This window comes from Haemaphysalis longicornis, unplaced genomic scaffold, assembly GCF_048455015.1.
Source record: "Haemaphysalis longicornis isolate Haplotype H1 unplaced genomic scaffold, Haemaphysalis longicornis Haplotype H1 scaffold_4, whole genome shotgun sequence".
NCBI lineage: Eukaryota > Metazoa > Arthropoda > Arachnida > Ixodida > Ixodidae > Haemaphysalis > Haemaphysalis longicornis.
Window position 1 is genome coordinate 73,129,484 of NW_027526361.1, and position 24,111 is coordinate 73,153,594.

Consider the following 24,111-nt stretch of genomic DNA (forward strand, 5'->3'; position numbering starts at 1 on the left):
GTCACAGTGCTTTTAGATGCAGAGCATCTGATTCACTCGCCTTGTCCCTCCGGCGTCGTCGTCGTTGTCGTCGTCGTCGGCGTTGACCGCCCCTCCCCCATTCTCCTCGCCGCGCCAGCTGCGCTCTCCGCCGCTCACCCCCTCTCCTCTCCAATAGCGAACACTCTCTCGCGAGGGGCATTGGATTGGCTTCGATTGGATTGGATTGGATTGGCTTGGCTTGGATTGGATTTGGATTGGATTGGATTAAAGTGGATTGTGTTGGATTGTGTTGCGTCATAGCCGCGGCACGTTGCGTCATAGCCACGGCAGACGCGCTGGGGCCGGCGCATGTGCAGTACTCTCTCTTCCGCGGTTTCCTCTCCTTCGGGCGCGCTGCGCATATAACCGGTGTGCCGTTCTCCGGCGAAGCAACATCAACGCTTGGCTCAAACACCTAGAGTCCACGCCGCTCTACAAGTACGCCAACGTCGTCATCGACTGCGACCGGCTTACGCAGTCCCCTCAACGTTATGCGCGCTATAAAACGCGGTCCCTTCGCCGCTCCGCCTATGCGTCGCATCTACACAGGGGTTCCCGCGAGGGGAGGTGGGAGTTTTTTTTGGGACCGTTCTTGGAGGCAGCTATCACGCCTACACACAACCTTGGTGACGGAAATGACCTCATTGGGAGGTCATTAGGATGGAAATACAGATGTACAAATATAGGTCACTCCCAAAGGTATACGAGGTTCTCGGAGAGCTTTACGGATGAGGAACCTGCCTTTGAAGACAGCATGATAGGAAAGGGACACAGAAAGGGCAACAGGTAGGCGGGACAAGCGCTGAATACAACGCCAACTTCCCGTCAACATGTCCTCCTACCCCTGTTCAGTCATGACTGCGCTCTCGTATATTCCAAGCCTGGGACCAATGAATCCAGCAAAGCATTCTGTCGAAAAATTTAACAAACGGTTATGTGTGCGGGAGTTTGCTGGCAACCTCTGGAAATCACTGTTGGAAATCATGGTCATATTTACGATAGTAAACAATCTAAATGAAGAGGGCAGCTCATTAGAAGGGACGCCAGAAGAAAACTGGCACGGTTCTCGAAGCACGGTTGCAAGAGAAAATTTCGACATCAATTATTTCTCCGAATGCGGCTATTGATAATCACGGCTTTATAGTCTCTCGCGTTCCTTGAATTGACCTCACATCTCGACCCCTTTGGGAACTTACCGCGCCTTGTTAACTGGAGGTGGTTACGATTTACCCGCCTTTACTTGACTGCAGGTGGAAGCGGAGCCACGGGTGCAGTTCCCAAGGCTCAGCAACAAATACGACTCGGAAGGCTTGGTCGACATGACGGGCCTTTGGCTGGCCTACTCCGCGTACCGGGCACTCCCTCCCGCCGAGCGCGACGCCGTGATCCCAGGGCTGCCGCTGACCGCCGAGCAGCTCTTCTTCGTGGCGCACTGCTACAAGTGGTGTGGATCTTCGACGAAGCGCGACCCGAAGGGCGACTACTGGGCGACTCGCTCGCGCTGCTCCTTGCCACTGCGCCAGATGGCCGAGTTCGCCACGGCGTTCAATTGCCGGCCTGGTGACAGGATGAACCCTTCATCGCGGTGCACCTTCTTTAGTTGAAGCGCTGCCCAACGCACATTCTATTGTGTAGTCGGTGTACATAGTTACGCGTCCTGACTGTACATGCTACGAAGAGAGAGAGAAAAAAAACTTTCATTTTGCAGAGCCTTGTCGCAGTGCAGCCTTCTTGCAGGTAGCCATGTGCCGTCCTTGATGCTACCGCTCTCTCAACCAGCAGGAGTTGATCGCAAAAGAGGGAGCTGGATAGCAGCATCTCCCACTGCTCCTGGGAATGGGGAGGGGATGCTGGTGGCAAATCAGGGTTCTGGGTGCAATAAAGAACAATGTGCCTAAGCGTTCCTCATTGCGTATGTAATTTTCATTGTGCTTCGTGCTGATTTGGAAAAATAATGTGCATCAGTGTTGAGTGGGGATAAGTGTTTGCTTGCACAAGTCTGAGCGTAGTTTCTTGTGTCTTTGTTAGTTGTGGGTGGGGAAATGGAAGGGTTCTGCGACCGAATTTGTAGTGCTCTGCAAATTTCTGGCACGTCGTTTGTGGCATAGATTCATGTGAGTCTTCCGCGATCTGGTCGACAAAACCTCGGGCCTTGAGGTGGGCTCGATCATTGCCCTCCATGGAGGAGTACGCCGGCGCCCACACCACTTCGACTACCCTCTCTGGTGGCTTGCTTGACGGTATGCGGTATGTCATTGGAGCGACCCAGCCCGACGTGAGACTCCTACATACTTCTTGTGAGTCAGTAATTATGACACTTGCCTTCGTTTTGCGAGAGAGCTAAGGCTACGGCTAGTTCTCCTACTTCTTTTGTTGAGGCTCGAGGCAGGGGTTCCTCGACGACGAGGTCTGTCTTCGTTGTCACCACGGCTACTTTGGCTTGTCTTTTGGAGTATGCGGTTGCATCTGTGTAGACCACTGTGGGCAGACATCCATATCTTTTGTCCAGAGCTTAGGCTCAAACTTCTCGCCTACCCTGAAGGTCAACATGATGCATATTCTTCGGTAGTGGACGGATCATGATGTGCTTCCGCCATTTCTCCGGCATTTCCTTTGTTTAGACAGCGTCCCCCACTGTCATAAATTTTAATTGGGCAAGGACCTTGCGGTCCGTTTGGGTTTGTGCGAGGCGAGCTATTTGGTTGGACAGGTGACTTTAAATTAGCTCATGGACTGTGTAGTGTAGCCCAATGCTAAATACCCTGTCTGTGGACACGCTCGTTGGAAGGCCCAGAGCTTGTTTTGTTGCTTTCCTGATGACGGTATTAAGTGTTTCGGTTTCTCTCTTGTTTGGAACTGTATACGGCATGAGCAATTTATTCTTGATAGGATGAAAGCCTGGACGAGACGAAGTGTGTCTTTCTCTTTCATGCCTCTGTGCCGGTTGGGGACATTTCTGATCATGTGTAAAACCTGTTCGGATGTTTTTGTAAGCTGCTCTATCATTTGGTCGTTCTGCGCATCCGATTGTATCAGAAGGCCTAGAAGTTTTAGTGATGTGCTGGGTTTGATAGACTGTTTCTCAAGGCTCACCTGGATGTCATTATCTTCTCGTTTGCGGTGGCAGCGGCGGCGAACCACAAGAAGTTACGACTTTTGGGGAGAGCAAGGCAATCCGCATTCTTTCGCATACTGGTTGACCGTATCGGCGGCGAGTTGCAGAGTGTCCCTCAGACACCCTAACGAATCGGTCCCCGTCCACAGGTTTACATCGTGTGCATAGAGAGCGTGTCTTAGTCTCGCTAAGTCGCTATAGTCTCCAGCCGCCCCGGTAGGCCTAAGAGGGTGATGTTGAACAATAAAGGAGACAGAATTAAGTCTTGAGGGGTCCCCTGACAGCCAAGGGTGATGGGGTTCGAGGTGAAGTCCCCGATCTTGATTATGGATTTTTGGTTGGAAAGGAAGTCGACAATATTTCACGCACCCAAAGATGACGCAGTTGTCTTCAACGAAAACATGTTTATTGGAGCTACCTTGTGTTCCCCTAACAACTCAAAGAATGCGCAGGTGGCGAAGCATCAGTCAACAAAGTGACGTGAGATGGCGAGCGTCGACGATACGAATGCCGTGGCGCCTGCTACACAGGCATTTATCCCTGGGCGTGAGTGTTTCTCGAACCATCGAAGTACATCGAGAACACTGTAGATCAAAGAAGATTATTCTAGGCTGTTGAAGTTACTTCAAAGCGCTCTCCCTACCAAAATAGATTACACGTGCGGCATAGAAATAAATAATGAACACTGGCTTTGCTTTGCACACAGTTAACGCAAATAACAGAGCCATGCGCAGCCGGTCGGCAAAAACAAAACACAAATAAACAAACCAATCCTTGGTTCGCCGCATTACCCCCCCGCCTCTAAGAGTGCATCGACACGATGATAAAATAAAATACACTCCGAACAAATGGGAAAACAGTTCGTTATCTTGCGTAATAAGGTTTCAGGCGAACCACGTAGTCGACTTCGGGCCACGTGCGTCGTCGTGATGTTCCGGAATCACCATCGGGGAGTTGCCTAACACTTAGAATCCGGTAGGGTCCGAAATACCACCACAGAAACTTCTGTGGCGGTATTTCTGAGCCCACGTCGTCGGATGGGAGTCCAAACCCAGACACGATCCTCTGGCTGGTACTTATCTTGTCGGCGTCGGAGGTTGTAGCGTCCGGCATTCACCAGTTACTGGTCTGTTGTGCGAACTCGAGCGAGCTGGCGGGCCTCCTTCGCACACTGAAGCTATCCTTGGACGTCGGCGTTGAGGTCATCGTATTCTACGTGCTGAAGCATGGTGTCAAGCATGGTAGTCGGCCGTCTGCCGTAGACAAGCTCGAACGGTGTCATTTGCGCAGATTCATGGATATCCGTGTTGTGCGCAAACGTGACATACGGAAGGACTTCGTCCGAAGTCCTATCTTGAACGTCGACGTACATAAACAGCATATCAGCGATCGTCTTGTTCAGACGTTTCGTTAGTCCGTTCGTTTAGGGGTGGTAGGCCGTCGTTCTTTGGTGATCCATTTTGCTGTAGCGCAAGATTGCTTGCACAAGCTCTGCAGTGAAGGCCGTTCCGCTGTCCGGGATTAGGACTTCAGGGGCTCCATGTAGCAGCAAAACTTGGTTTATGAAGAACTTGGCGACTTCTTGTGCAGTCCCGCTCGGAGAGCGCTGCTCTCTGCATAGCGCGCCAGGCAGTCTTTTGGTACAGGAGTCCACTTGTTCATTGATCGTGACGCGGGGAACGGGCCCATAAGGTCCATTCCAATCTGTTGGCAGGGCCTTGGTGGGACGGTGATCGGATGCAGAAGTCCGACGGGTCTTCTGATGATTGCTGATTGTGGGGTTTAACACGCCGACGCAACGCAGGCGATGAGGCGCGCCGTATTGGAGGGCTCCGGATTAATTTTGACCACCTGGGGATCTTTAACGTGCGCCGAAATCTCGTACACACGGGCGTTTTTGCTTTTCGCCTCCATCAGAAAAGCGGCCGCCGCGGCCGGGAATCGAACCCGCGACCTCGTGCTCAGCAGCGCAACGCCTTAGTCACTGAGCCGCCGCGGCGGGTAGTCCGACGGGTCTTGTCGGCGGCGTTTGCGTCGCTGGCAGGCACGGGAGCTCCGGACTTAGCGGGTGACGTCGGATGTCAGTCGGGACCTATAGCACTTCGCCTTTATTTTTCCAGTAGTGCGAGCTGTGTCGAGATGTTCATAATTTAGTCCCGAAGGTCTGCGAGGATGAAAAGAAGATAATTCCTTCTCGTTCCGGTGCTGAAATTCTTTACGAGGACGGAGGTTTTCAGGCTGAATGCTGGCAAGTTGCGTTTTAAGGCCCTAAACATGGCGACATTGCGTCCTTCGAGGGAGTCGATCATGACGCGTAAGTCGGGGTCGGCACGCAGCTGGGCGCCTAGGTCGCTCTCCGTCAGTACTCCAAAGAACGCGCTCTCTTCATCGGAGTCCAGTGGTGGTGGGTCGACGGGGGCGCGGGACAGGCAGTCGGCGTCGGAGTGTTTCCTGCCGGATTTTTAAACGATTGTAACGTCGAACTCTTGCAGGCGCATGCTCCACCACCCAAGATGGCCAGAGGGGTCCTTCAAATTGGACAGCCAATAGCTAACAACCTTGAATGGTCGGCGATACACGTATGGGCGAAATTTCGAAACTGCCCAGTGCCAGCGAGGTATTCCTTCTGAGAGGCTCAGTAGTTTTTCTCCTCCTCCGACAGACAACGGCCGGCGAAGGCAGTTACGTTTTCACAACCACTTTATATTACTAGCGTCCGTGTGCATTTTTGTTTCGGCGTTGTCGTCGAAATGAGCGAGCACAGGCGGGTTTTGCAGGCGTTGTTGCAGCTGGCAGAATGCTTTTTCTTTAGATTTTTTCAGCTGAAAGGGGTGCTACCTTTCGCCAAGCGCGCGAGTGGCTCTGCAATGCGTGCAAAGTTTGCAAGGAAGCGTCCGTAGTATGCGCACAGTCCGAGAAATCTTCGCACGCCCTTGTTGCCTTTCGGTCTTGAGAAGTTCGCTATGGCGGACATTTTCGCTAGGCCAGGCACGACTTTCGAGGAGTTCACGACGTCGTCCTAAACCTTGAGTTTCTCGTACACGAAGCGACCCTTTTTAGGCTTCAGCGTTAACCCCGACGTGCGAATTGCATCGAGTAAAGACATCAAGCTTGCAAGGTGTTTGTCGAAAGTTCGGGCGAATGCCACAAAGTCGTCGAGGTACACCACACCGGTGTGCCACTTCAGGCTGACTAGCACGGTCCCCTCGACTCTTTTAAAGCCCGCAGGGGCACCTTGTACGTTCAAGGTGACGGTAGTGGCGACACCGCGGACCCCGAGCCCATGTGGGTTGGACCCACCCACGCTTTAGGCTGTGCGTGGCTTAGCCGTGACCTGGGAAAAGGGGATTCTGGTGGCTGAGCCGACACCGAGGTTGTTGTGGACGTTAGGGCCCCTTGGTGGAGGCAACACGCCACTTTGGCCCTCGCTTCTTGTAGACGGCACCCCCGGACTGACCCGGCCGAGGGGGAATCAGCCAGTCGCCCTTTCCTGTCCCCCTCTCCACTCTTTTGTTTTCCTGTCTTCTTTCTCCATCTTTCCTGTCTTCTATTTTTTTCTGCTTTCCGATCTCCTCTTCCAGGCGGCAAGGGTTAACCGTGTGTGAATGGCCACCCTAGGTTTCTTTATGCAGGGTTATAGTGGCCACGTATGGCTAACGCAAGTTTGCGTTCCCGTGTTGGGCTCCGAGGTGGGTGGCCAGCATGGCTGCTGAATGTTTATTTGCTAGTTTATGCCTACGACAAAACCTCCTCATGATCGGGCTCGGAAACGAGTTCGCACCGCAGTAAGCTACCCTGTATCAAGGGTCCCATTCCAACTAAAAGAACAAAGCTTTCCAAGATTTCTTGTTATTGAATCCACCGACAGCCAGTGCCCCCTACGAAAGGCCTCGCCATTCATAGTCGCTAAAGAACTGGAAGCTGTCCTCGGCGGTAAATGCAAAGCTACAAAGATGTCCTCTGGAGGTATCCTAATTGAATGCGAAAACAAAGCCCAGGCTGATGCAGTGTTTGCAATGCAAAGGTTAGCAAACCTAACTACAAAAGTATCGGCTCACCGAAGCCTAAACTCATGCCAAGGAGTGATTTCAGATCCTGACCTCGCAGACCTCACGGAGGATGAAATCCTAGAGGGCCTGCAAGAGGAAAATGTTACTGCTGTCAGGCGTATCATGATCCGACGTAACGACATTGACATCCCCACTAATCACCTTGTCCTGACTTTCAACTCCACCAAGCTTCCTGAATCCCTGAAACTTGGCTATGTAGTCCATCGAGTCCATCCATTCATCCCAAACCCACGCCGGTGCTTTAAGTGCCAGAGGTTTGGTCACACACTGCAGAGCTGTCGGGGCAAAGAGACGTGCGCCAAGTGCGCGGGTACTGATCATCACGCGAACTCCTGCGCAGCGCAGGAAGCAAAGTGTGTCAATTGTGCAGGGCCACACCCTGCGTACTCACGGAAATGCCAGAAATTTCAAAATGAAAAAGAAATAATGTCTATCAAGGTAAAAGAAGGTCTGTCAATTCAAGAAGCGCGAAGACGCTTCTCGTTTGTGCAAAAAGGCACTTTCGCCGAGGTGGCACGCCGGGGGGCCGGGCCGCCTCGGGCATCGGTAGGGACGCAGTTTAGCTTTGCTGACCTGGCCCTTGCCCAGTGTCCCCCCGTGCAGCAGCCAGCACAGCCACAGCCGACTGCACGCGCTCCGGCCTCCGAGGCTGTGCAACCACCGGCCCTCTCTGCTCCGGCTGAGGAGGCCATGGAGGCTGTTCCCTCCACCCCGTTCCTTTCAGGGCCCCAAAGGGGCACTGGAAGACACTCAACATCTCTCCTACCCGTGCCTTCTAAAGGTACTGGGAAGAACGCATCCAAGACCCCTGCAAGGAGTGAACCTCTTGCAAGGAAACCACCTGACAAAAAGTAGAAAAAAAAAGTTTAATTGTACCTCATTCAAAAAACTAAAATGCCGGTTCCCTTCATCCACTGGAACTGTAGAGGTTTCTTTTGAGAATTACTGAGCGGTAGTGCTCAGCATTGTATCAGTATGTTGCACCTTTGTTTTAAGTGCGGCGAAAGTTAGGGGCAAGGCTTGCCGTAGCTCTTCGGTGGTCACGCTACCTAGCCACCGCAGTTGCGCAGCGTAGCGCCCCCAAACAGTGGCCCACGGCGTACGTACCCAAACAGAGGCGTAGAAGGAATGCCAGATGGTCCCTCGATCCAGCATTCCGGGCAAAAGCTAAGAGGATATAATTGAACAAGAGGTTTATATAATCAAAAGCAGTGGAAACCCCTGGAACCGCTGATGCTGGTCATTCGTGTCCTCATTTTGCGCAAAGAAAACTTCGGGTACAGTTTAGGCAAAATATTCAGCAAAAGCAAGGTTGCGTGCGACGACATGCGCGACTGGTGGCAGGCGAGCAAAGACATAGTATGACATCCACCTGAATGCAGCCATACGGCTACAAAGGAAAGCTATACAGCTTTCTCAGAAACTGCGCAGTTGAAGAAAAATTCGTCCTGGTCCAGGATTCGTCCTGGTCAAACTTTCCTTCACAGAAACTTACTCCAGCTTGGGGATTTCCCCTAAATCTGGTCGATACAAGACATAGTATGCTGCAGCATATTTTATGAGCTTCCAGATGGTCTGCTTTTGATAACTTTGCGAGGTAAAGTGATAGCGGCCGCGTTTTCTTTTCAGGATGTAGGGCTCAGCAATGTTTCAGTTTGTTGCACCTTTGTTTTAAGTGCGGAGAACTTTAGGAGCCAGGCTGCTCGTCGTAGCTCATCCGCGGTCACGCCACCTGGCCACCGCAGTCACGCGTCGTAGCGCACCCAAACACAGCCCTGCGGCGTCACGCAGCCGAACAGAGGCTTCGATGAAATACCAGATGGTCCCTCGATGGAGCCCGCGAGGCTCAATCGAGGGACCATCTGGTATTTCTTGAATGGAGAAGCCGTTATGACTTGAATGGCGAAGCGGTTTTAGGTTATCAATGATGGACACAAATTTGAGTTTTAGTATCGTTGTGGTGTCATGTTTGACGTCGACGCCATGGCGTTTCAATGAACTTATGCTGAGTAAAGCCAGAGCGAGTTGGTCATTTGGGACAACGTTTTCTATGCCACTCTGCAAGTGCGAGCTATCGTCTCAAGCGGATGCTTTGCACGCCGAGCCTCTCCAAGTGCGGCCTCTTCCATGGCCGCACGAACAATCTACATAGGCCTGGCCATGTGGGGTCAATTATCACCTAGCTTCGACATTCGAGTCCCGTTTGCTCTATGGTACAGAGCGCATACGCATGACGACACGATGACGAACGAACGAGGGGTGTGCGCCATGATGTGTCTTTCTCTACGGCGAGCGCTGGAGCTTTTTTTGTTTGTGGCCAATGTTAGCCAATCACCCTAAGTGGGTATGCTTGGCTTGACGGACGTGCACTCGAACCACGCGTGCACGAAGGCTTGGCACGAGGGCTTTGTTTCTTTAACTGCTGACACCATACACGAACGCTTTCCTCAACAGCTGCGCTGTTAAGAGTACAGCTTCCGCTCGTGGCTTGCAGGCAGAAAAAGAAACAAAGGGTAAATAAAAGGAATCGAGCTGCCCCAGGAGAAGGCGGGGGAGCAGTGAGAAGGCGGGAAAATTTATCTGCGTTGAACAATACTCTGTTCAATTCCTCAAGAGAGAATTGAGACAGAAAGGGGAAGAGCGTAAGGGGTGGCAGCAAAGATCGAATAACAGCGCCACAGCCCGTATGGCGAATCACTGCTCTGCACTTGATTGATTGGTTGACTGTAGGGTTTAACGCGCCGACGCAACGCAGGCGATGAGGCGCGCCGTAGTGGAGGGCTCCGGATTAATTTTGACCACCTGGGGATCTTTAACGTGCGCCGAAATCTCGTACACACGGGCGTTTTTGCTTTTCGCCTCCATCAGAAAAGCGGCCGCCGCGGCCGGGAATCGAACCCGCGACCTCGTGCTCAGCAGCGCAACTCCTTAGCCACTGAGCCACCGCGGCGGGTACTGCTCTGCACTTCCGACAGTTTGTACGTTAAGTGGAACTGCTTTAATTTTTTTGGCTGTTATTTTAATAACGGAGCTGTTGTACAAGCCGTAAGGTCACCATTGAAGAAAAATATACCAAGAAAATGCACAGTGCTCGTAAACGCGTGCCTCGCGGCGACGGCCGAGCGTCCGTGGCACGCCCAGTAAGTGGCTTTAGCAAAAAAAAAAAAAAAAGAACCCCAGCGCTGTCGTCAAGTGCTACCGCGGATGTAAAAAAAGAACTTAAGCGCTAATGATAAACGTGAATAGACACCCTGTTTGGGAGAGGTCACCGGGGCCGCCGCATTCTCCAAAGCCAGTATAGATAACTGGAGACATGGCTACGAATGTGCCAATCTTTCCCGAGAGGACTTGTACAGCCCGGCACCGCTGCCTCGAGTCGATGACGAAGAGGTGGTGGAGGTCTACAATGCTGAGGATGACTTTGCATCCATCACTTGCCGTGAAGAAGACCTCTCCGATGCACATGAAAGCCATTTCTGGAACCACAACAATGCAAATAAACAATGATACTGAAACCTAACTACGTGTTCGGCAATGTTCACCTACTACAGCTTCGTCATTCAAGTGTTGCGCGTGAGTGGAACTTCCCTGAATTTTTTTCCCTGCATTTTGGGTTTGTAATTTCTCTACACCTTCCTCCGGTGTTCATTGATTGTATTTTCTCTGTCATGTTATAAGTTATCACTGCACGTTGTACGCAATCAGTCTGTGAAACCATCGCTGCTGCATGGCGTCGCCACACAAGCCTACACTCTTAATAAAAAAGGTCGTTAAAGGATAGTAACGGCCGTATTAACTAACGCCATACGAACCTTACTATCCCGCGGTACGGTACGTAAGCTCTGCCACTAGCAACTGCATGGTTAGGAACTTAACTGGGTGTAGGAAGTAGTATACACTAGACTAAGGTCGTACTTATGACTAGGTTACGCATGGCCAGTTAGTAAACGTATGTAGCTCATAAAGGTTTTATCGCTAGGACTTTATTAGTGAAGGTAGTAGTGCTTACTCCTTGCTTCAATTACTAACCCTGACTACTGCTGCATTTAATACCTCCTGTTACTAAGTACCTAGTGTATACTGGGACAAGTAACTTGTTAGTGTTCCATTAGTGAATAGCACAACCTTTTTTAAGAGTGTACTGAAGGCTTAGGCTTGCCTCGGGCTTTGTTGCTGTAAATTGGTAACTTAAATAAATGTTACCTCGTCTTATCTCCAACGTTGAACCTAGGTATTGAACTGCCAAACGATAGTGCACATTTGTCATGTAACTAGCATACGCTGTCATGGTCGAGAAGTGTAGGGTTAAAGTAGGCAACCAGCAAAAAAGGCGTGCACACAAGGGCTTACTGACACTGTAATCTTTGTGCTACAATGTTTGCTCACAAAAGAAAATCAAGGAACATGCGGGAAGAGAAATTAGGGCATACGCGTATGACAGATCCTAGGCTTCTTCGATTAACAGTATGTTTAGTATCACACAAAGCCGCTGAGAGGTCTCGTCAGATGAGTGGCGCCTTCTGCATATACGATATACTTCTGTGAACTCGCTTATTCCTAGTACTAAAGCTGACTTCGAAGTCAGCAAAGCAAAGACATGTGTTACGGGCGGGGAATGCAAGCAATCGGTGTGGCTGAAACAGCGAGTCAGAAAAAACTATCAAGCAAAATCAGCGTTACACAGCCTAATACTTCATAACCCAATCGATTTGTAAATACGTCGGTACTTTATCGTGCAATACCCACGATGGCCGGCTGGCGCATTATTGCGACTGTTGCAAACGTGCGCGCCCTTGAGAAGCTCGTGTGCCCTTTCTGCCCTAAATTTAAACAAAATGTAAGTGGCGCAAAACACTGGTGTCCAACAGAACTGTTGTAAACGTGTCGATAAGTGCTAGTTCGCCACTGCTTTCGGTGAGGGAAGACGAGGCAGCACCCCATGTGCTCCACTAGCGAGACTGGCGTGGTTTTATAAGGTGCATAATTGTAAACGTGCCTGACAGTGAAACTAGCTCTATTAGCTCATGAAACTAGCGAAACTAGCTCATTAGCAGACGTACGGACGGACGAACGGACGGATGGACGGATAGATGGTGTGATGGATGGTTTGAAGGACATAGCCAGAGGGGGGTTTGGGGTGTCTGAACCCCCTCCGAAATGCTTTCTAGGCAGAACGTAAGCGATAGTGTTCCTTTCGGCAGAACTCCTACTCTCCGATAACGCTTAAATCCTCGGAAAACTCTTTCTGGCTACTGCCATAGATGGACGAGTGTATGAGACGGGTGGATGAGTGGACAAACTCTACTCAGCCTGTTGATTTAAATATCGAGTAATCCTAACAAAATGCTCCAGCGTGTCTTGTCTTGTCGCATCATGGCACACCCATATACTGTGTTGCAGGGAACTCCAGAGGGTACCTGGGTTTCCTTGTACGTAGTTAGCAACGGCGCCTACACAGTTCCCAAGGGGATTATGTACAGCTTTCCCGTGCACATCAGCGCCAACAAGGAGTGGAAGATCGTGGAAAACATCGACCTGAACCCCGCCACCAAGAAGCGCGTCAATGAGTGCACCCGCAACACCGTGATGCACCTTTAGAGCGCCATCCGTGGTGTCGTCGCCTAGAATCCTGGACGCATAGTTCGGACAGCACCTTACCCCTACAGACCCTAAACTAGCTGACATTTCTTGCTATATGGACTTGAATTTATACTTTGCTTGTGCAATGCGTCAGATTAGGTAAAGTTAGTAACCTTTCGTGTTTCGTCCGGTGCCACAAACATCGCTGAGACGAAGGAATCGCAGAGGCCGTGGTGACGTTGCGACGAACACATATTTATTCTAGAAAAGCATGATGATGACTAGAACATGAACGTGCATGTGGTGAATTCTTCTTCTTCACTTCTTCTTCTTCGCTTCTTCTCCTTGGTTTTCTACATTTTCCCGCCCGCGAGATTCAATTGTAGCATCCCTCCATGGAGTACAAAAGCTGTACCGGTCTCCTGATTAACTGCCGGTCAGGTGTCTTCAGCAAACATGCCCTCACTAGGCCGCCTCTGCCTGGAAATATCTTCTGAACTTTGCACAGCTTCCAATGGGCTCGGTGTGTCTTGTCCCCTAGTAAAACTATGTCCCCTTCCTTAATCGTTGTGTTGGTTGACGACTTCAAGCTTGCGCTTCTTAATTCTGCTAGGTATTCGGGCTGCCATATTTCCCACCACGCTGCTGTTCTTTCCCGGGAGTTCTTCCAAAAAGCTCCTAGGCATGTTTCGGCGGCTGTGGGGTCTTGATGAAGTCTCTATCTACCGCCTTTGACGTCGGCCGGGGTTATTAGACAGTGGTTTGTTTGGGTCGTCGTATACATATGTGAACGGTCTGTTGTTGAGTATCCCTCCAGCTTCCACAACGATTGTCCGGAGTTGTTCTTCTGTCATAAGCCGTCTTCCAATGGTCTTTCTGATGGCTGACTTAAAACTTCTTATCAGTTTTCCTTAAACCCGCCCCACCAAAGTGCTAACTCGGCTATGTACTTCCACTTGATCTGAAGATTCGTTGTGAATATACGCACTTTATCGTCCTCCATCCTTAGTATTTTATTGATTTCTTTTTCCGACCTTTCGAGTGATCTGGCATTATCGCTGTAGATGGTCTTGCACATGCCCCTTCTGGCCACGAATCTCCTAAAAGCGTGTAAAAAGCACTCAGAGGATGTGCTCTTCATCAACTGAAGATGTACCGCTCGCGTCACTGCACACGTGAAAATGACAATGTACATCTTTTGCTCAGTGTGTCCTTTTTCCTCTCTAGCGTACAGCGGCCCACTGAAATCGACTGCTATGACTTCCAAAGGACTTGATTGGGTGATTCTGTCCCCTGGCAATGGCGCCATTTCCTGAGTCATCGGTCGAGCATTGAATCTCCTGCATGTAATGCATCTCCTAATGATTATTCGAACTCACTGTCGGCCTTGAACTACCCAAAACTTTGTTCGTAATCTGGTCAACGTTACACAGACGCCGCCGTGCGCTCGCGTCACCGCACACGTGAAAATGACAATGTACATCTTTTGATCAGTGTGTCCTTTTTCCTCTCTAGCGTACAGTGGTCCAGTGAAATCGACTCCTATGACTTCAAAAGGACTTGATTGGGTGATTCTGTCACCTGGCAATGGCGCCATTTCCTGAGTCATCGGTCGAGCGTTGAATCTCCTGCATGTAATGCATCTCCTAATGATCATTCGGACTAACTGTCGGCCTTGAACTACCCAAAACTTTGTTCGTAATCTGGTCAACGTTACACAGACGCCGCCGTGCATTGTCTGATGATGCACATGTCGTACCAAAAGCTCAGAAAGCTTACTGTTTTTCGGCAGTACCATTGGGTGTTTCTCGTCGAAACTCATGTCGCTTCGCTCCAGCCGTCCTTTCACTCTGATTACACCTTCAGTGTCCGTGAAAATTCCGATGCCATGTAATTGGGATGCGCCTTTCCTTTCTGTCGCGCCGTTCCTGACCATCTCGCCTGGACGCATGAGTTTTTTGCTCTTGCCTGATGAGAAATAATTCCGCTTTGTTGAGTTCTTCTGCTGTTATAGGATCTGATGTTTTATTCTTTCGTAACTTCCCAGCATAATGTAGCACCCATGCGGCGATCTTTAGTGCCTTAGTATAAGATCCGAACCTGCTCACGTCAATAACTTTTTTCTTGATTATCGCATGATGTAAGCATACAATGCTCCATGTTCGCGACCTCCTTTTCTTCCATATTGTTTATCTATGGTTCATATGGCGGTCTCTCACAAGATCCTATTAGCCAAACCGGACCTTTCCACCAGGCTTCTGACGCAAGCAGTTGTTTTATTTTTATCCCTCTCGTCATCAAGTCGGCAGGGTTTTCCTCGCTTTTTACGTAGCCCCATTGGTTTGCACTTGATTTCTTCTTGATTTCATTTACTCGATTTTGAACGAAAATGTCCTTGATTTTGCTTGATTTGACCCAGCAAAGCACTATTTGTGAGTCTGTCCAGAACTTGACGTCTTTGATTTTTCCGACAAAGTTGTCCACGATGTATTTGGCTAACCGTGCTGCGACCGTGGCTGCCAGAAGCTCTACTCTTGCGAGTGTTACGTCCTTAAGCGGTGCAACTCTTCCTTTACTCATTAGAAGCTGGGTGTTCTTGCTTCCATCAGTGTATGTGGTCACAAGATATGCCGCTGCTCCGTCCACTTCCTTAAATTCATTCCGGCTGCAGCAAATATACTTCGTGCCTCGTTGTACATGGTTCCTGCTGTTGACATATCTTCAGCCCCTAGCAACACATCATCGACGTAAATTCCTTTCTTTAGTTCACCCACTGTGTTTGGGAACTTTTCTCTTACAGCATTTAGATGATGATGAATCGTTGCAGCTAACAGAAAACTACTGGGCTTCGTGCCGAATGTAACTCTCTTCATCCTCCAGGTCTCAACTGTCGGGAGCTCTGAGTCTTTGTTCGGTAGTTTCTTCCACAACAAGAAACGAAGTGCGTCCCGATCGTCTTCGTGGATGGCTATTTGAAAAAAAGCTTTCTCCACGTGTGCAGCCATCACTATTTTGTGTTGCCTGAAATTCATCAATAGGGATGCGATGTCAGGGTTAAGGTTTGGTCCAGTCTCTAAGTTGTCATTCAACGACCGACCTGCCGTGCGACTCGCAGATGCATCAAACACGATTCGAATCTTGGTTGTCGCTCTGTCCTCTTTAATCACAGCCTGATGTGGCATGTAGTAGACGAAGTGTTTCCTTTTTTGTCTTCTTCCGTGCTCACTTTCTCAGCTATACCTGATTCAATATACTCTCGTATTGCCTTATCGTATGCTTGAAGATTTTTGGGGTCCTTAAGTAGTTTTATGGTTACTTGTAAAAGTCTTTTTTCGGCGACCGACTTGTTCTCGTCCAACGTGACGTGTTCCTTCTAAGGAAGCATGACTTCGTAACGTCCGTCCTGGAAAGCCATGGCGTCTTTGATGTACGTATGTACTCCATCGTTGTCTTTTGTCTTGGTGTGAGCTATGTTGTCGCTGATGCCTATTGATTCTAGCTCTAAAAACCTTTTTACTTCTTCGTTTATGTCTTCATTCGTAGTGGTTACCTTCAGTACCATCACTGTTGACGAATTCATTGGTTGGGCTCGAAATTGTGTTGGCCCATGTAACGTCCACCCTAAAATCGTTTCCGCGGCCATTAATTTGTCTTGAAGCCGTTTTGTTCATCCGGTAACGATCGCCCAATAATAATCCGCTCCGACGAGCAACGACGTTGTTAATGGGGCCCTTGTCTTGTGATACGGCGTCAGGTCATCTGCCAATGTCAGTCCTAGAGCTTTCACTTCCTGAACTACTGTCTTCGGTGGTGATGGCAACGTGTCTTTAGAGATCGTCTATTTCCAGTGCATCAATTATAATCTCTTCTTCGGACGGATGCCCCCGCACAGGGAACTATCCAGGGCGGAGGCAGTCAGGTTTCGACAACTACAGACGGAAACCGTGCTGACACCGGCGCTGGCGCGCCACATGTGCCCGGACCTGTTCGAGGACGCTACGTGTAGTGTGTGCAAACGCGAGACAGCGACGCTATCCCATCTCATGTGGGGGTGTGAAAGTGAAGTGCGCGACGGGGGGGACAATGTGCAGTGCTCGAGAGACACGTACCCACCGGATGTGCGCGAGTGTGTGTGTTCGACGGACATCAACCACCAAAGAAGGGTCATTCAGCGGCTCGAAGCGGCCTTAGCCAAGCAAAGGCGAAAGAGTGACCCAAACACGACCGACCCAGACAGGGGAGGAAGTGGACGGGGAGCTCAAGTAGCCCGAGCAAGGCGGGCACGAAGCCTCGATGTCTACACCCGGACTTATAGAAATCTATAAGTTAGACTAGGGAGCGGCTACGAGCCCTGCGCGGTCGAGCCGGCTCCTAACACGCAGGATGTGTTTCAATAAAGTCTTCTCTCTCTCTCTCTCTCTCTCTCTCTCTCTCTCTCTCTCTCTCTCTCTCTCTCTCTCTCTCTCTCTCTTAATTTTTACCTCCACAACCCTTATTTCCATTTCTTTCTCGCCGCCACCGAACGACCCAACGGTTAGCCTCTCAATTATTTTCTCCTTGCATCCTAGTTTTTGTGACAAGCTTTGAAGAACGAAGGATCGTTGGCTCCCGGTGTCAAGCATTATTCTTGCGTAGCTGCCAGATTTCTGCCCTTCCGTCGAAGAGAGAGCAGTTTGTAGCAAGATGCGCGAAGAGATGTTTGTCTGTTGAGTGTGCATATTGCACGACCGGCTGGATGCAGCTTGGCGTGACTCTTCCTGGCCCTTAGGCATCGTTTCTGCATCGCTCCCATCGTGGTCGCGTTTTCTGGAACAGCACATTGAAGTGGCGTGTCTTCCTTTGCAGGTCTTGCAGCGAACGTTGGCTCGGCAAATTCGCGCCGTATGGTTTGGTCTGGTGCATCGGAAGCATCGGTTTTCCCGTTGAAGCACAGCCTTCTTTTCGTTAAGCGTAATGGTCCGTCGGCAGTCTTCTGCATAATGTCCTTGTTTTCCACAGAATACGCACTTTTTGCTTGCGATGCTCTGAAAACTTGACGTTCTGCACGTAGGTCTGACGTTCGTCCTGGGTGCGCGATGGTCTTCCGCTTGGTTGTTGCTTCGGTCGTCAAATTCTCCTTCTCTGCTGCTGATGTGAATTCGCAGAAAATCTAACAGTCTCTGGATTGTTTGAACATTGGCGTCCGATGCAGATAGCGACGACCCCGTAATGTTGTTTGTTTCCTTGGTGGCTTCCTTCATCTTGAAGTCCACCATCATATCGGAAGGCAAAGCTTTCTTGATCAATGTCAGTAGCATTGGCGCGTAGCTTTCCAGTTTTACTCCCAATGACTCGAGTCCTCGTTAGTTGAGCAGTACCTTGTTATAAAGCCGCTTGGCTCCCGTTAAGTCTTTCTTGCTCTTGATAGCTTCGAGACTTGTAAGCTCCTTCATATAACCCTCTCGCAGAGTCTCCTCTTTGCCGAAGGCTTCCCGCGAAAGTTCTACGGCGTGGTCATAGTTTTCTTCTGAGAACTGCAATCCTTCAACTAGTGACGCAGCTTCCCCTGTTAGCGATGCCAGCAAGTAATTGAATTTCTGCGTCTTTGGCATGCTCTCTCTGCCGCGTATTGTCGTTTCGAATTGATTCCAAAACCGGGGCCATAGCTTCCTCGTTCCGTAAAACTTGATCATTTCGAGCCTTGCCAGCTTCACTATGTCACTTGGTTCCGTGCGGTTAGTACCTTGCATGACAATATTGGCATTATTTTCTTGAGCACGATGGGCTGTGCGAGAACTAAGCTCGTATTCCTCGAGTTTCAAGTCAATCAGGGATAAAGTCTCTACTATCTTCATTTCATATCCGAGCACTCTTTCAAACTCAGCTTCTGCATTTTATATTGCCAAATCTTGCTCTATTTGGCTGCCCACTTGCTTTAGAGCCTCCGAGATTCTTGTCACTTGGTTACGTAGCGTTACCAACGCGCTCCGATCTACCTGTGTCACAAGCTTCTGATCAACCTCATTAACAATGGTGGTAGCCTGCCCTCGCAGCGCTTTGCGCTTCTTCACGAGTATGTCTCTGTTCATGTTTCTACGGAATACCGCACTGAGGACTCGCCTGTTGTACTGATTCTGCGGTGCTGCTTTACGGCCTTAGTCCTTCCAGCGACGCTTGTCCGATCGACGCTAAATTCCGGCCAGCCCGTTCACGCTGAGGGGGCTGGCAGCGTCGAGGACGTAGTCTTCCCCGAATCCTGGTCACGGCACCATTGAGACGAAGGAATCGCAGAGGCCGTGGTGACGTTGCGACGAACACATATTTATTCTAGAAAAGCATGATGATGACTAGAACAGGAACGTGAATGTGGTGACTTCTTCTTCTTCACTTCTTCTTCTTCGCTTCTTCTCCTTGGTTTTCTACAATCGCCAAGCTCAGACCACCGCAAACAGTGGGGATCCTGCAGATGACTGCGACTTGCGCGTAAAAAGCTGTAGGCGACGCTTAAAATTATAGGATAGTTTTCCGGCATAAAAATTCGTAATTCAGAGGGGAATGACCAGCCATGTACGAGATGAAGCATAGAATGAATGACTTGGTGTGAGGCAAGGACGACAGCGTACTGAAACGACGATGGCATGAGGCTGTAAATGAATGTGTGGGTCCACTCTCCTTGCACCTCACTCGACATTTACACCAAAAAAAGCTGCCTATTTTTAGTAATATGCACAATTTTCGGAGCCAGGAGCGCTGTTTTGTAATTTTATTTCTTTTGAGGAAAAAAGCAGCTGATGTTTTAAGTGTCCTTAAATATTATTGCCGTCATGAGGTAAGTTTACGCTAACTTGGCGCTGACCACCATGTCAATTCCACCGGGCTTATAAGCGTGGTAAGAAATGCGGCATTCATTTGACGTGTATACGCTTACGTGCTCTGTGACCAATAGAAGCGCCCGCAAAAGAGCAGTTATGTAAATAAAAATTAAAGCGGTAAACACCAATGCCATACAAGTGCCAACGTCAGCCCAGCTCTGTTCTACAAATTTTCCCAGTTGAGCAGAAAATTTTCCGCTCTCTTAAAGGACACTGAACTGACTTGTAAATATTGCGGGATTACTAGCGCGAATTGTAGTCCGGAGTCCCTAGGCCATGTTTCGACCACTCTGGGCGCCTTTACTCGAATTTATTTAGTAAAAAATTACACCACCTTCCCGTAGGGGAACCCCGAGTAGTATGCAAAGCATCCATGGGGTCGATTCAAGTGCCCATTAGTTTTCAGTTCGTCGTTTCCGTTAGGATGAGGTACGTAGCTACCGTTATATTTACAGTTTGGTTTCCATGGTAACTACCACACTTTTCACTTACCAGAACTACGAAATGGGAAATTGCGTTGAGCCCATGGCTGTTTCGCATACTACTCAGGGTTCCCCTACGGGAAATTGGTGTAATTTTATTAGATGCGACGGGGCGATGTCCCTCCCATGTCGTTGTTGCGCCGTCCACACGCCCACTGCGCATGCTCGGCTTGCTGAACGCCCGGTGGTGTCTTACCCTTTAATGGCTCCTGGAGCGACAGTGTTACCGGTGTCTTCCTGGGCCGGCCCGAGGTGAGCCGAGCATGCGCAGTGGGGGTGTGGACGGCGCCACAACAAGGGAGGGACATAGCCCCGACCATGAGATGCTGGAGCGACAGTGTTGCCGGTGTCTGCCTGGGCCGGCGGATGGACGACGGACGACGGAGCCGAGAGCAAGAGATGCTTTGCAGCTAAAATCACTTCTAAAACGCTGTCCTCTCTCCATCCTAAGCCCAATTTCTCTGGCGTTTTCGTGGGACGTAAGGAAAAAATGACTTGGCTTGACGGCGCGACTGCACGGCTCGCCGAACTTTTGGCAGAGTCATTCAGCCCAGCGTTTAGTCCGCCGGCCGCCCACAGGTTGTCGCAATTCGTTCGCTCACTTGAAGCTAGGCCACGACACTTTTGTGAGTGGAAGAATGTGCTCTTCTTTAGTCTGTTAATTTGTACACTGTATCAAGCTCCAAGACAAGGTCGCTCCGCACAAGCGCTGCACAAAGCACATGCGACGCTTTGCTGACTGGTATGGTAGAAGGAATATCTATTGGGCCACTTGAAGGCGGGAGAAGTAAGCGAAGTCAATGTAGGTTATAACGAAATAAAATCAGCTGACACTTTTACCGCACAGCGTAAAACTAGGGAACAGCTGGAGCACTTTGTGGCGCTGGGTGAAAAAGCACAGCCGTCAGCTGCACTACCACACATCTGCGAACGCTTTTCCGTCTAAGAAATGCAATTGCTAGACAAGAGATATTGTGGAAATTTGGGGGACGCTTACTGCACGAGCGCTATACTACAATTAGTCATCTAAGCTGCTTGAAATGCTAACACTAAATAAGAGTGTAAACTGGTTATTTATTATATACCTTATATTTCCAACACCGACAGGGCTGGCTCGTGGCCGAGTGGCATCATGACCTTGAAAAAGGTTTCGCTCGTAAAGCAATTAAACGCATGAGCGCAGACACCAGCACGAGATTCGGAAGAAGAAGAAGTCGACCAATCGTCACCAACACAGTTCACCTCATCAGTTCCGAATTATATACGTGCAAGGTGACTCGCACAATTCCTTCCGGCCCTGGCTGCAACAGAGGAACATCACTAAGAAAAGCAAGCTGTCGAGGGCGCCAGGTAAGCAATGCATGCGGTGGCATGAGGCGTCTCTTAGGCTCTGCTATACCATCTTTCAGTCAGTGGTGGCGTCACTACAGTCAGCACACTTGGTATCGCGAATAGGATGCTGCTGCGGAAGGTGGTATTCTGTATTCATGGTTAGTAAGCTTAATTAAAAGCACTAAGAAACGCTATTTGCCCAGTTTTACAATCTCTCCTGATTTTGACTTCAGACGATACTAGAAGCAACAAAACGTTTTACCTAAGTCAGGACGCCGTTACAGCTTTTTGTGGGCGTTTTCGCAAAGAAAGTTGATTAGCTTGTCAATCAACGAAGGCGTAGCCCCCGCACTTTTCGCGAGCAGAACTCGTGGGCAGGCTATGATGGTTCTCCTGTGTGTGAGCGCGAATAGTTTTTATGCTTGTGATCGGGCTTAAGCTTGTAATTGCTGTCGAGCCCACAGTTGCTGCGTAAAAGGCTTCGTGTTTAGGCTATTTCTGGCTTAGCCGGAGTCAGCGTGCAGTGTTCATAAGCTCACATGGCTGGCCCACTTTCCTGCAATGGTGTGTGGATTGAAAGAAAGCTTCTTAGCGACCTTAGGCCAGCTGCCTTTCCCAAGCTCTGTCTCAAATCAGTGTTATTGCAATCGCACTACGAGTCCCTTCGGAGTAAAAAGAATCGAACATTCGGCTTCTTACGCGAGAAATCAAGACGCAGACCATTATTACTTTAGGAAACGTCTATATAGCGGTGTTCTAATTTTTGTTCTCATATGCATGTTTTTGCACAGAAGGTATTTATGTTTTTCTAGCAAAACAGTGGGTAGTACACATTGCGGCCACCCTTCAAAGCGTTTTCGACGCTTGGAAGCGATTTTATCGTGCGATGGTCGATGTTTCCTTGACAAAGCAGGGTTTTTGCCGAATATTATGGCGTACTGCGTGTAACGACCCATAGGCTGTTGATCCAATAGGGCACTTCGGAACGCCACCTTGTTCCAACCGAATTTCACTCGTTTTTAACAGAGCTTACTAGGCGAATCCAGGTGGAACGGCACTGCCCAAGAGAAACTTCAACTCGATAGGCGGCCATACTGTAAAGTACATAAATCACCTGCATCTTAAAGATCCATTCGCCAGAGTACCAGAGCTCGCGAACGCGCGTGCAAGGTGACGTGATATGGTTGCAGGAACTGATTACGAAGTCTGCCATGCTTTGTGCCACAGCAAAACCGAATGACAAAGTCGAGGATGGGGCTCTGCGAGAGCACGTCCAGGATGATTACTTTCCTGCGCAGCCGTTTGAAGCTAAAGTGTTGAATACAATGCTGTTGAATACAATGCACACGCCTACGCCCGCATATTTTCCTCGTTTTCTGGCACTCAAACGCAGTTTGTCAGCACAAACAACACTTGAAGAGCATCGTCAACTGCCACCCGAAAGAGGACCGCTATGGTACGTACCATTACTTCCGCGGATTGCCGTTACGTTCGAAATATATTTTGCCTGCGTTACCTCCAACGGCAACATTGGACTTTGCGACCGAATTCATATTGCTGCCCACGCGGAACTGCACGTTGAGATCAGTATTTTATAATTTTAAATATTTTCCTAGCACCTCGTTTTCTTCGCGTAGCCTAATGGCTCAGTGTCGCAGAAAAACCGTCTCCGTGAGCGGCGTTGAGCTCGAGAGAAAAGTGCACATGCGGGAAAAATACCGCAATGCCACCTTGCGGCGCCCAATGAAACCCGCAGATCGTAAGGCACTACTCCAGCAGGCGGCGCGCGACCGCTCAAGCATGCCGCTAGAGGGCACGATAAAGTCAGCGGTAAATTACATTACTGTGCGACTCAAGAGCGTGATAAAGGCAGGATAATGTGCCGCGAACTTGGCCTGATAACGCTATGGCTTTCCACAAAGGCGAAGTTTCGGGTCCTACAACACCTTTAGTTATAAGCGAGTTTTAGCTGTTCGTTTTTCGCGGTCCGCTCCGCTCCGATAAGAAAAGGGAGCGCCGTTGCGCATGTGTGGCGCACTTGGCCGCGAACGGCATTGGCTGGGGTTGCGTTGAGCCTGCCGCCGATACCGGAGCGGACCGTCTGCATTACAATCTGCATTAGACGAACGATCAAGAATATGGTGGAGACTGTGTGTAAATGTTACCAATTCAGGTTCACAAGATTATGATTGCCGGAAGCCGTGCTGGGCCGACGTGAAAAATGAGTTAGATTCAAGAACATTAATCAGATTAGAAGAAATAGCATGTTCGAGCATTTTACAACATGTGCTTGTGAGTGAAATTGGGCGGTAATTAACGGGATCAGATTTATTTCCAGTTTTGTACAGAGGAACCACCTTCCCGATTTTCCACGCGGCGGGTAACGTAAATGTATTTAGTGATTGTTGGAAAATTTTTGTTGGTAGTGTAGAACAATAAGCACTTGTATTTTTCAGAAACTTTCCAGTAATTAGATCAAAACCAGGGGAGGAATGATTCTGTAAACCCTCAATTAATTTGGAAATGCCAAGAACATCGACAATCACTTGAGGCATGGCAATATATTCGAAATGTTGGACGGCCGGAAGCTTATCGACAGTAGTGTAGGAAAAGTTTTTTACGAAAGTGTCGTTTAAGATAGACGCACACATACTAAAAGC

At 49.5% G+C, this 24,111-nt stretch overlaps 1 protein-coding gene across 1 annotated transcript in view; it reads left to right on the forward strand.

Annotated features, from left to right (window-relative positions):
- LOC144179789 (neprilysin-1-like) overlaps positions 1-1,695 on the forward strand; it is a 70,845-nt gene extending 69,150 nt beyond the window's left edge. The window contains exon 10 of the mRNA XM_077708225.1: positions 1,272-1,695. Within this exon, the coding sequence (XP_077564351.1) occupies positions 1,272-1,625 (354 nt within the window). The 3' untranslated portion in view covers positions 1,626-1,695. The remainder of the gene's footprint in view (positions 1-1,271) is intronic.
- The last annotated feature ends 22,416 nt before the right edge of the window (positions 1,696-24,111 follow it).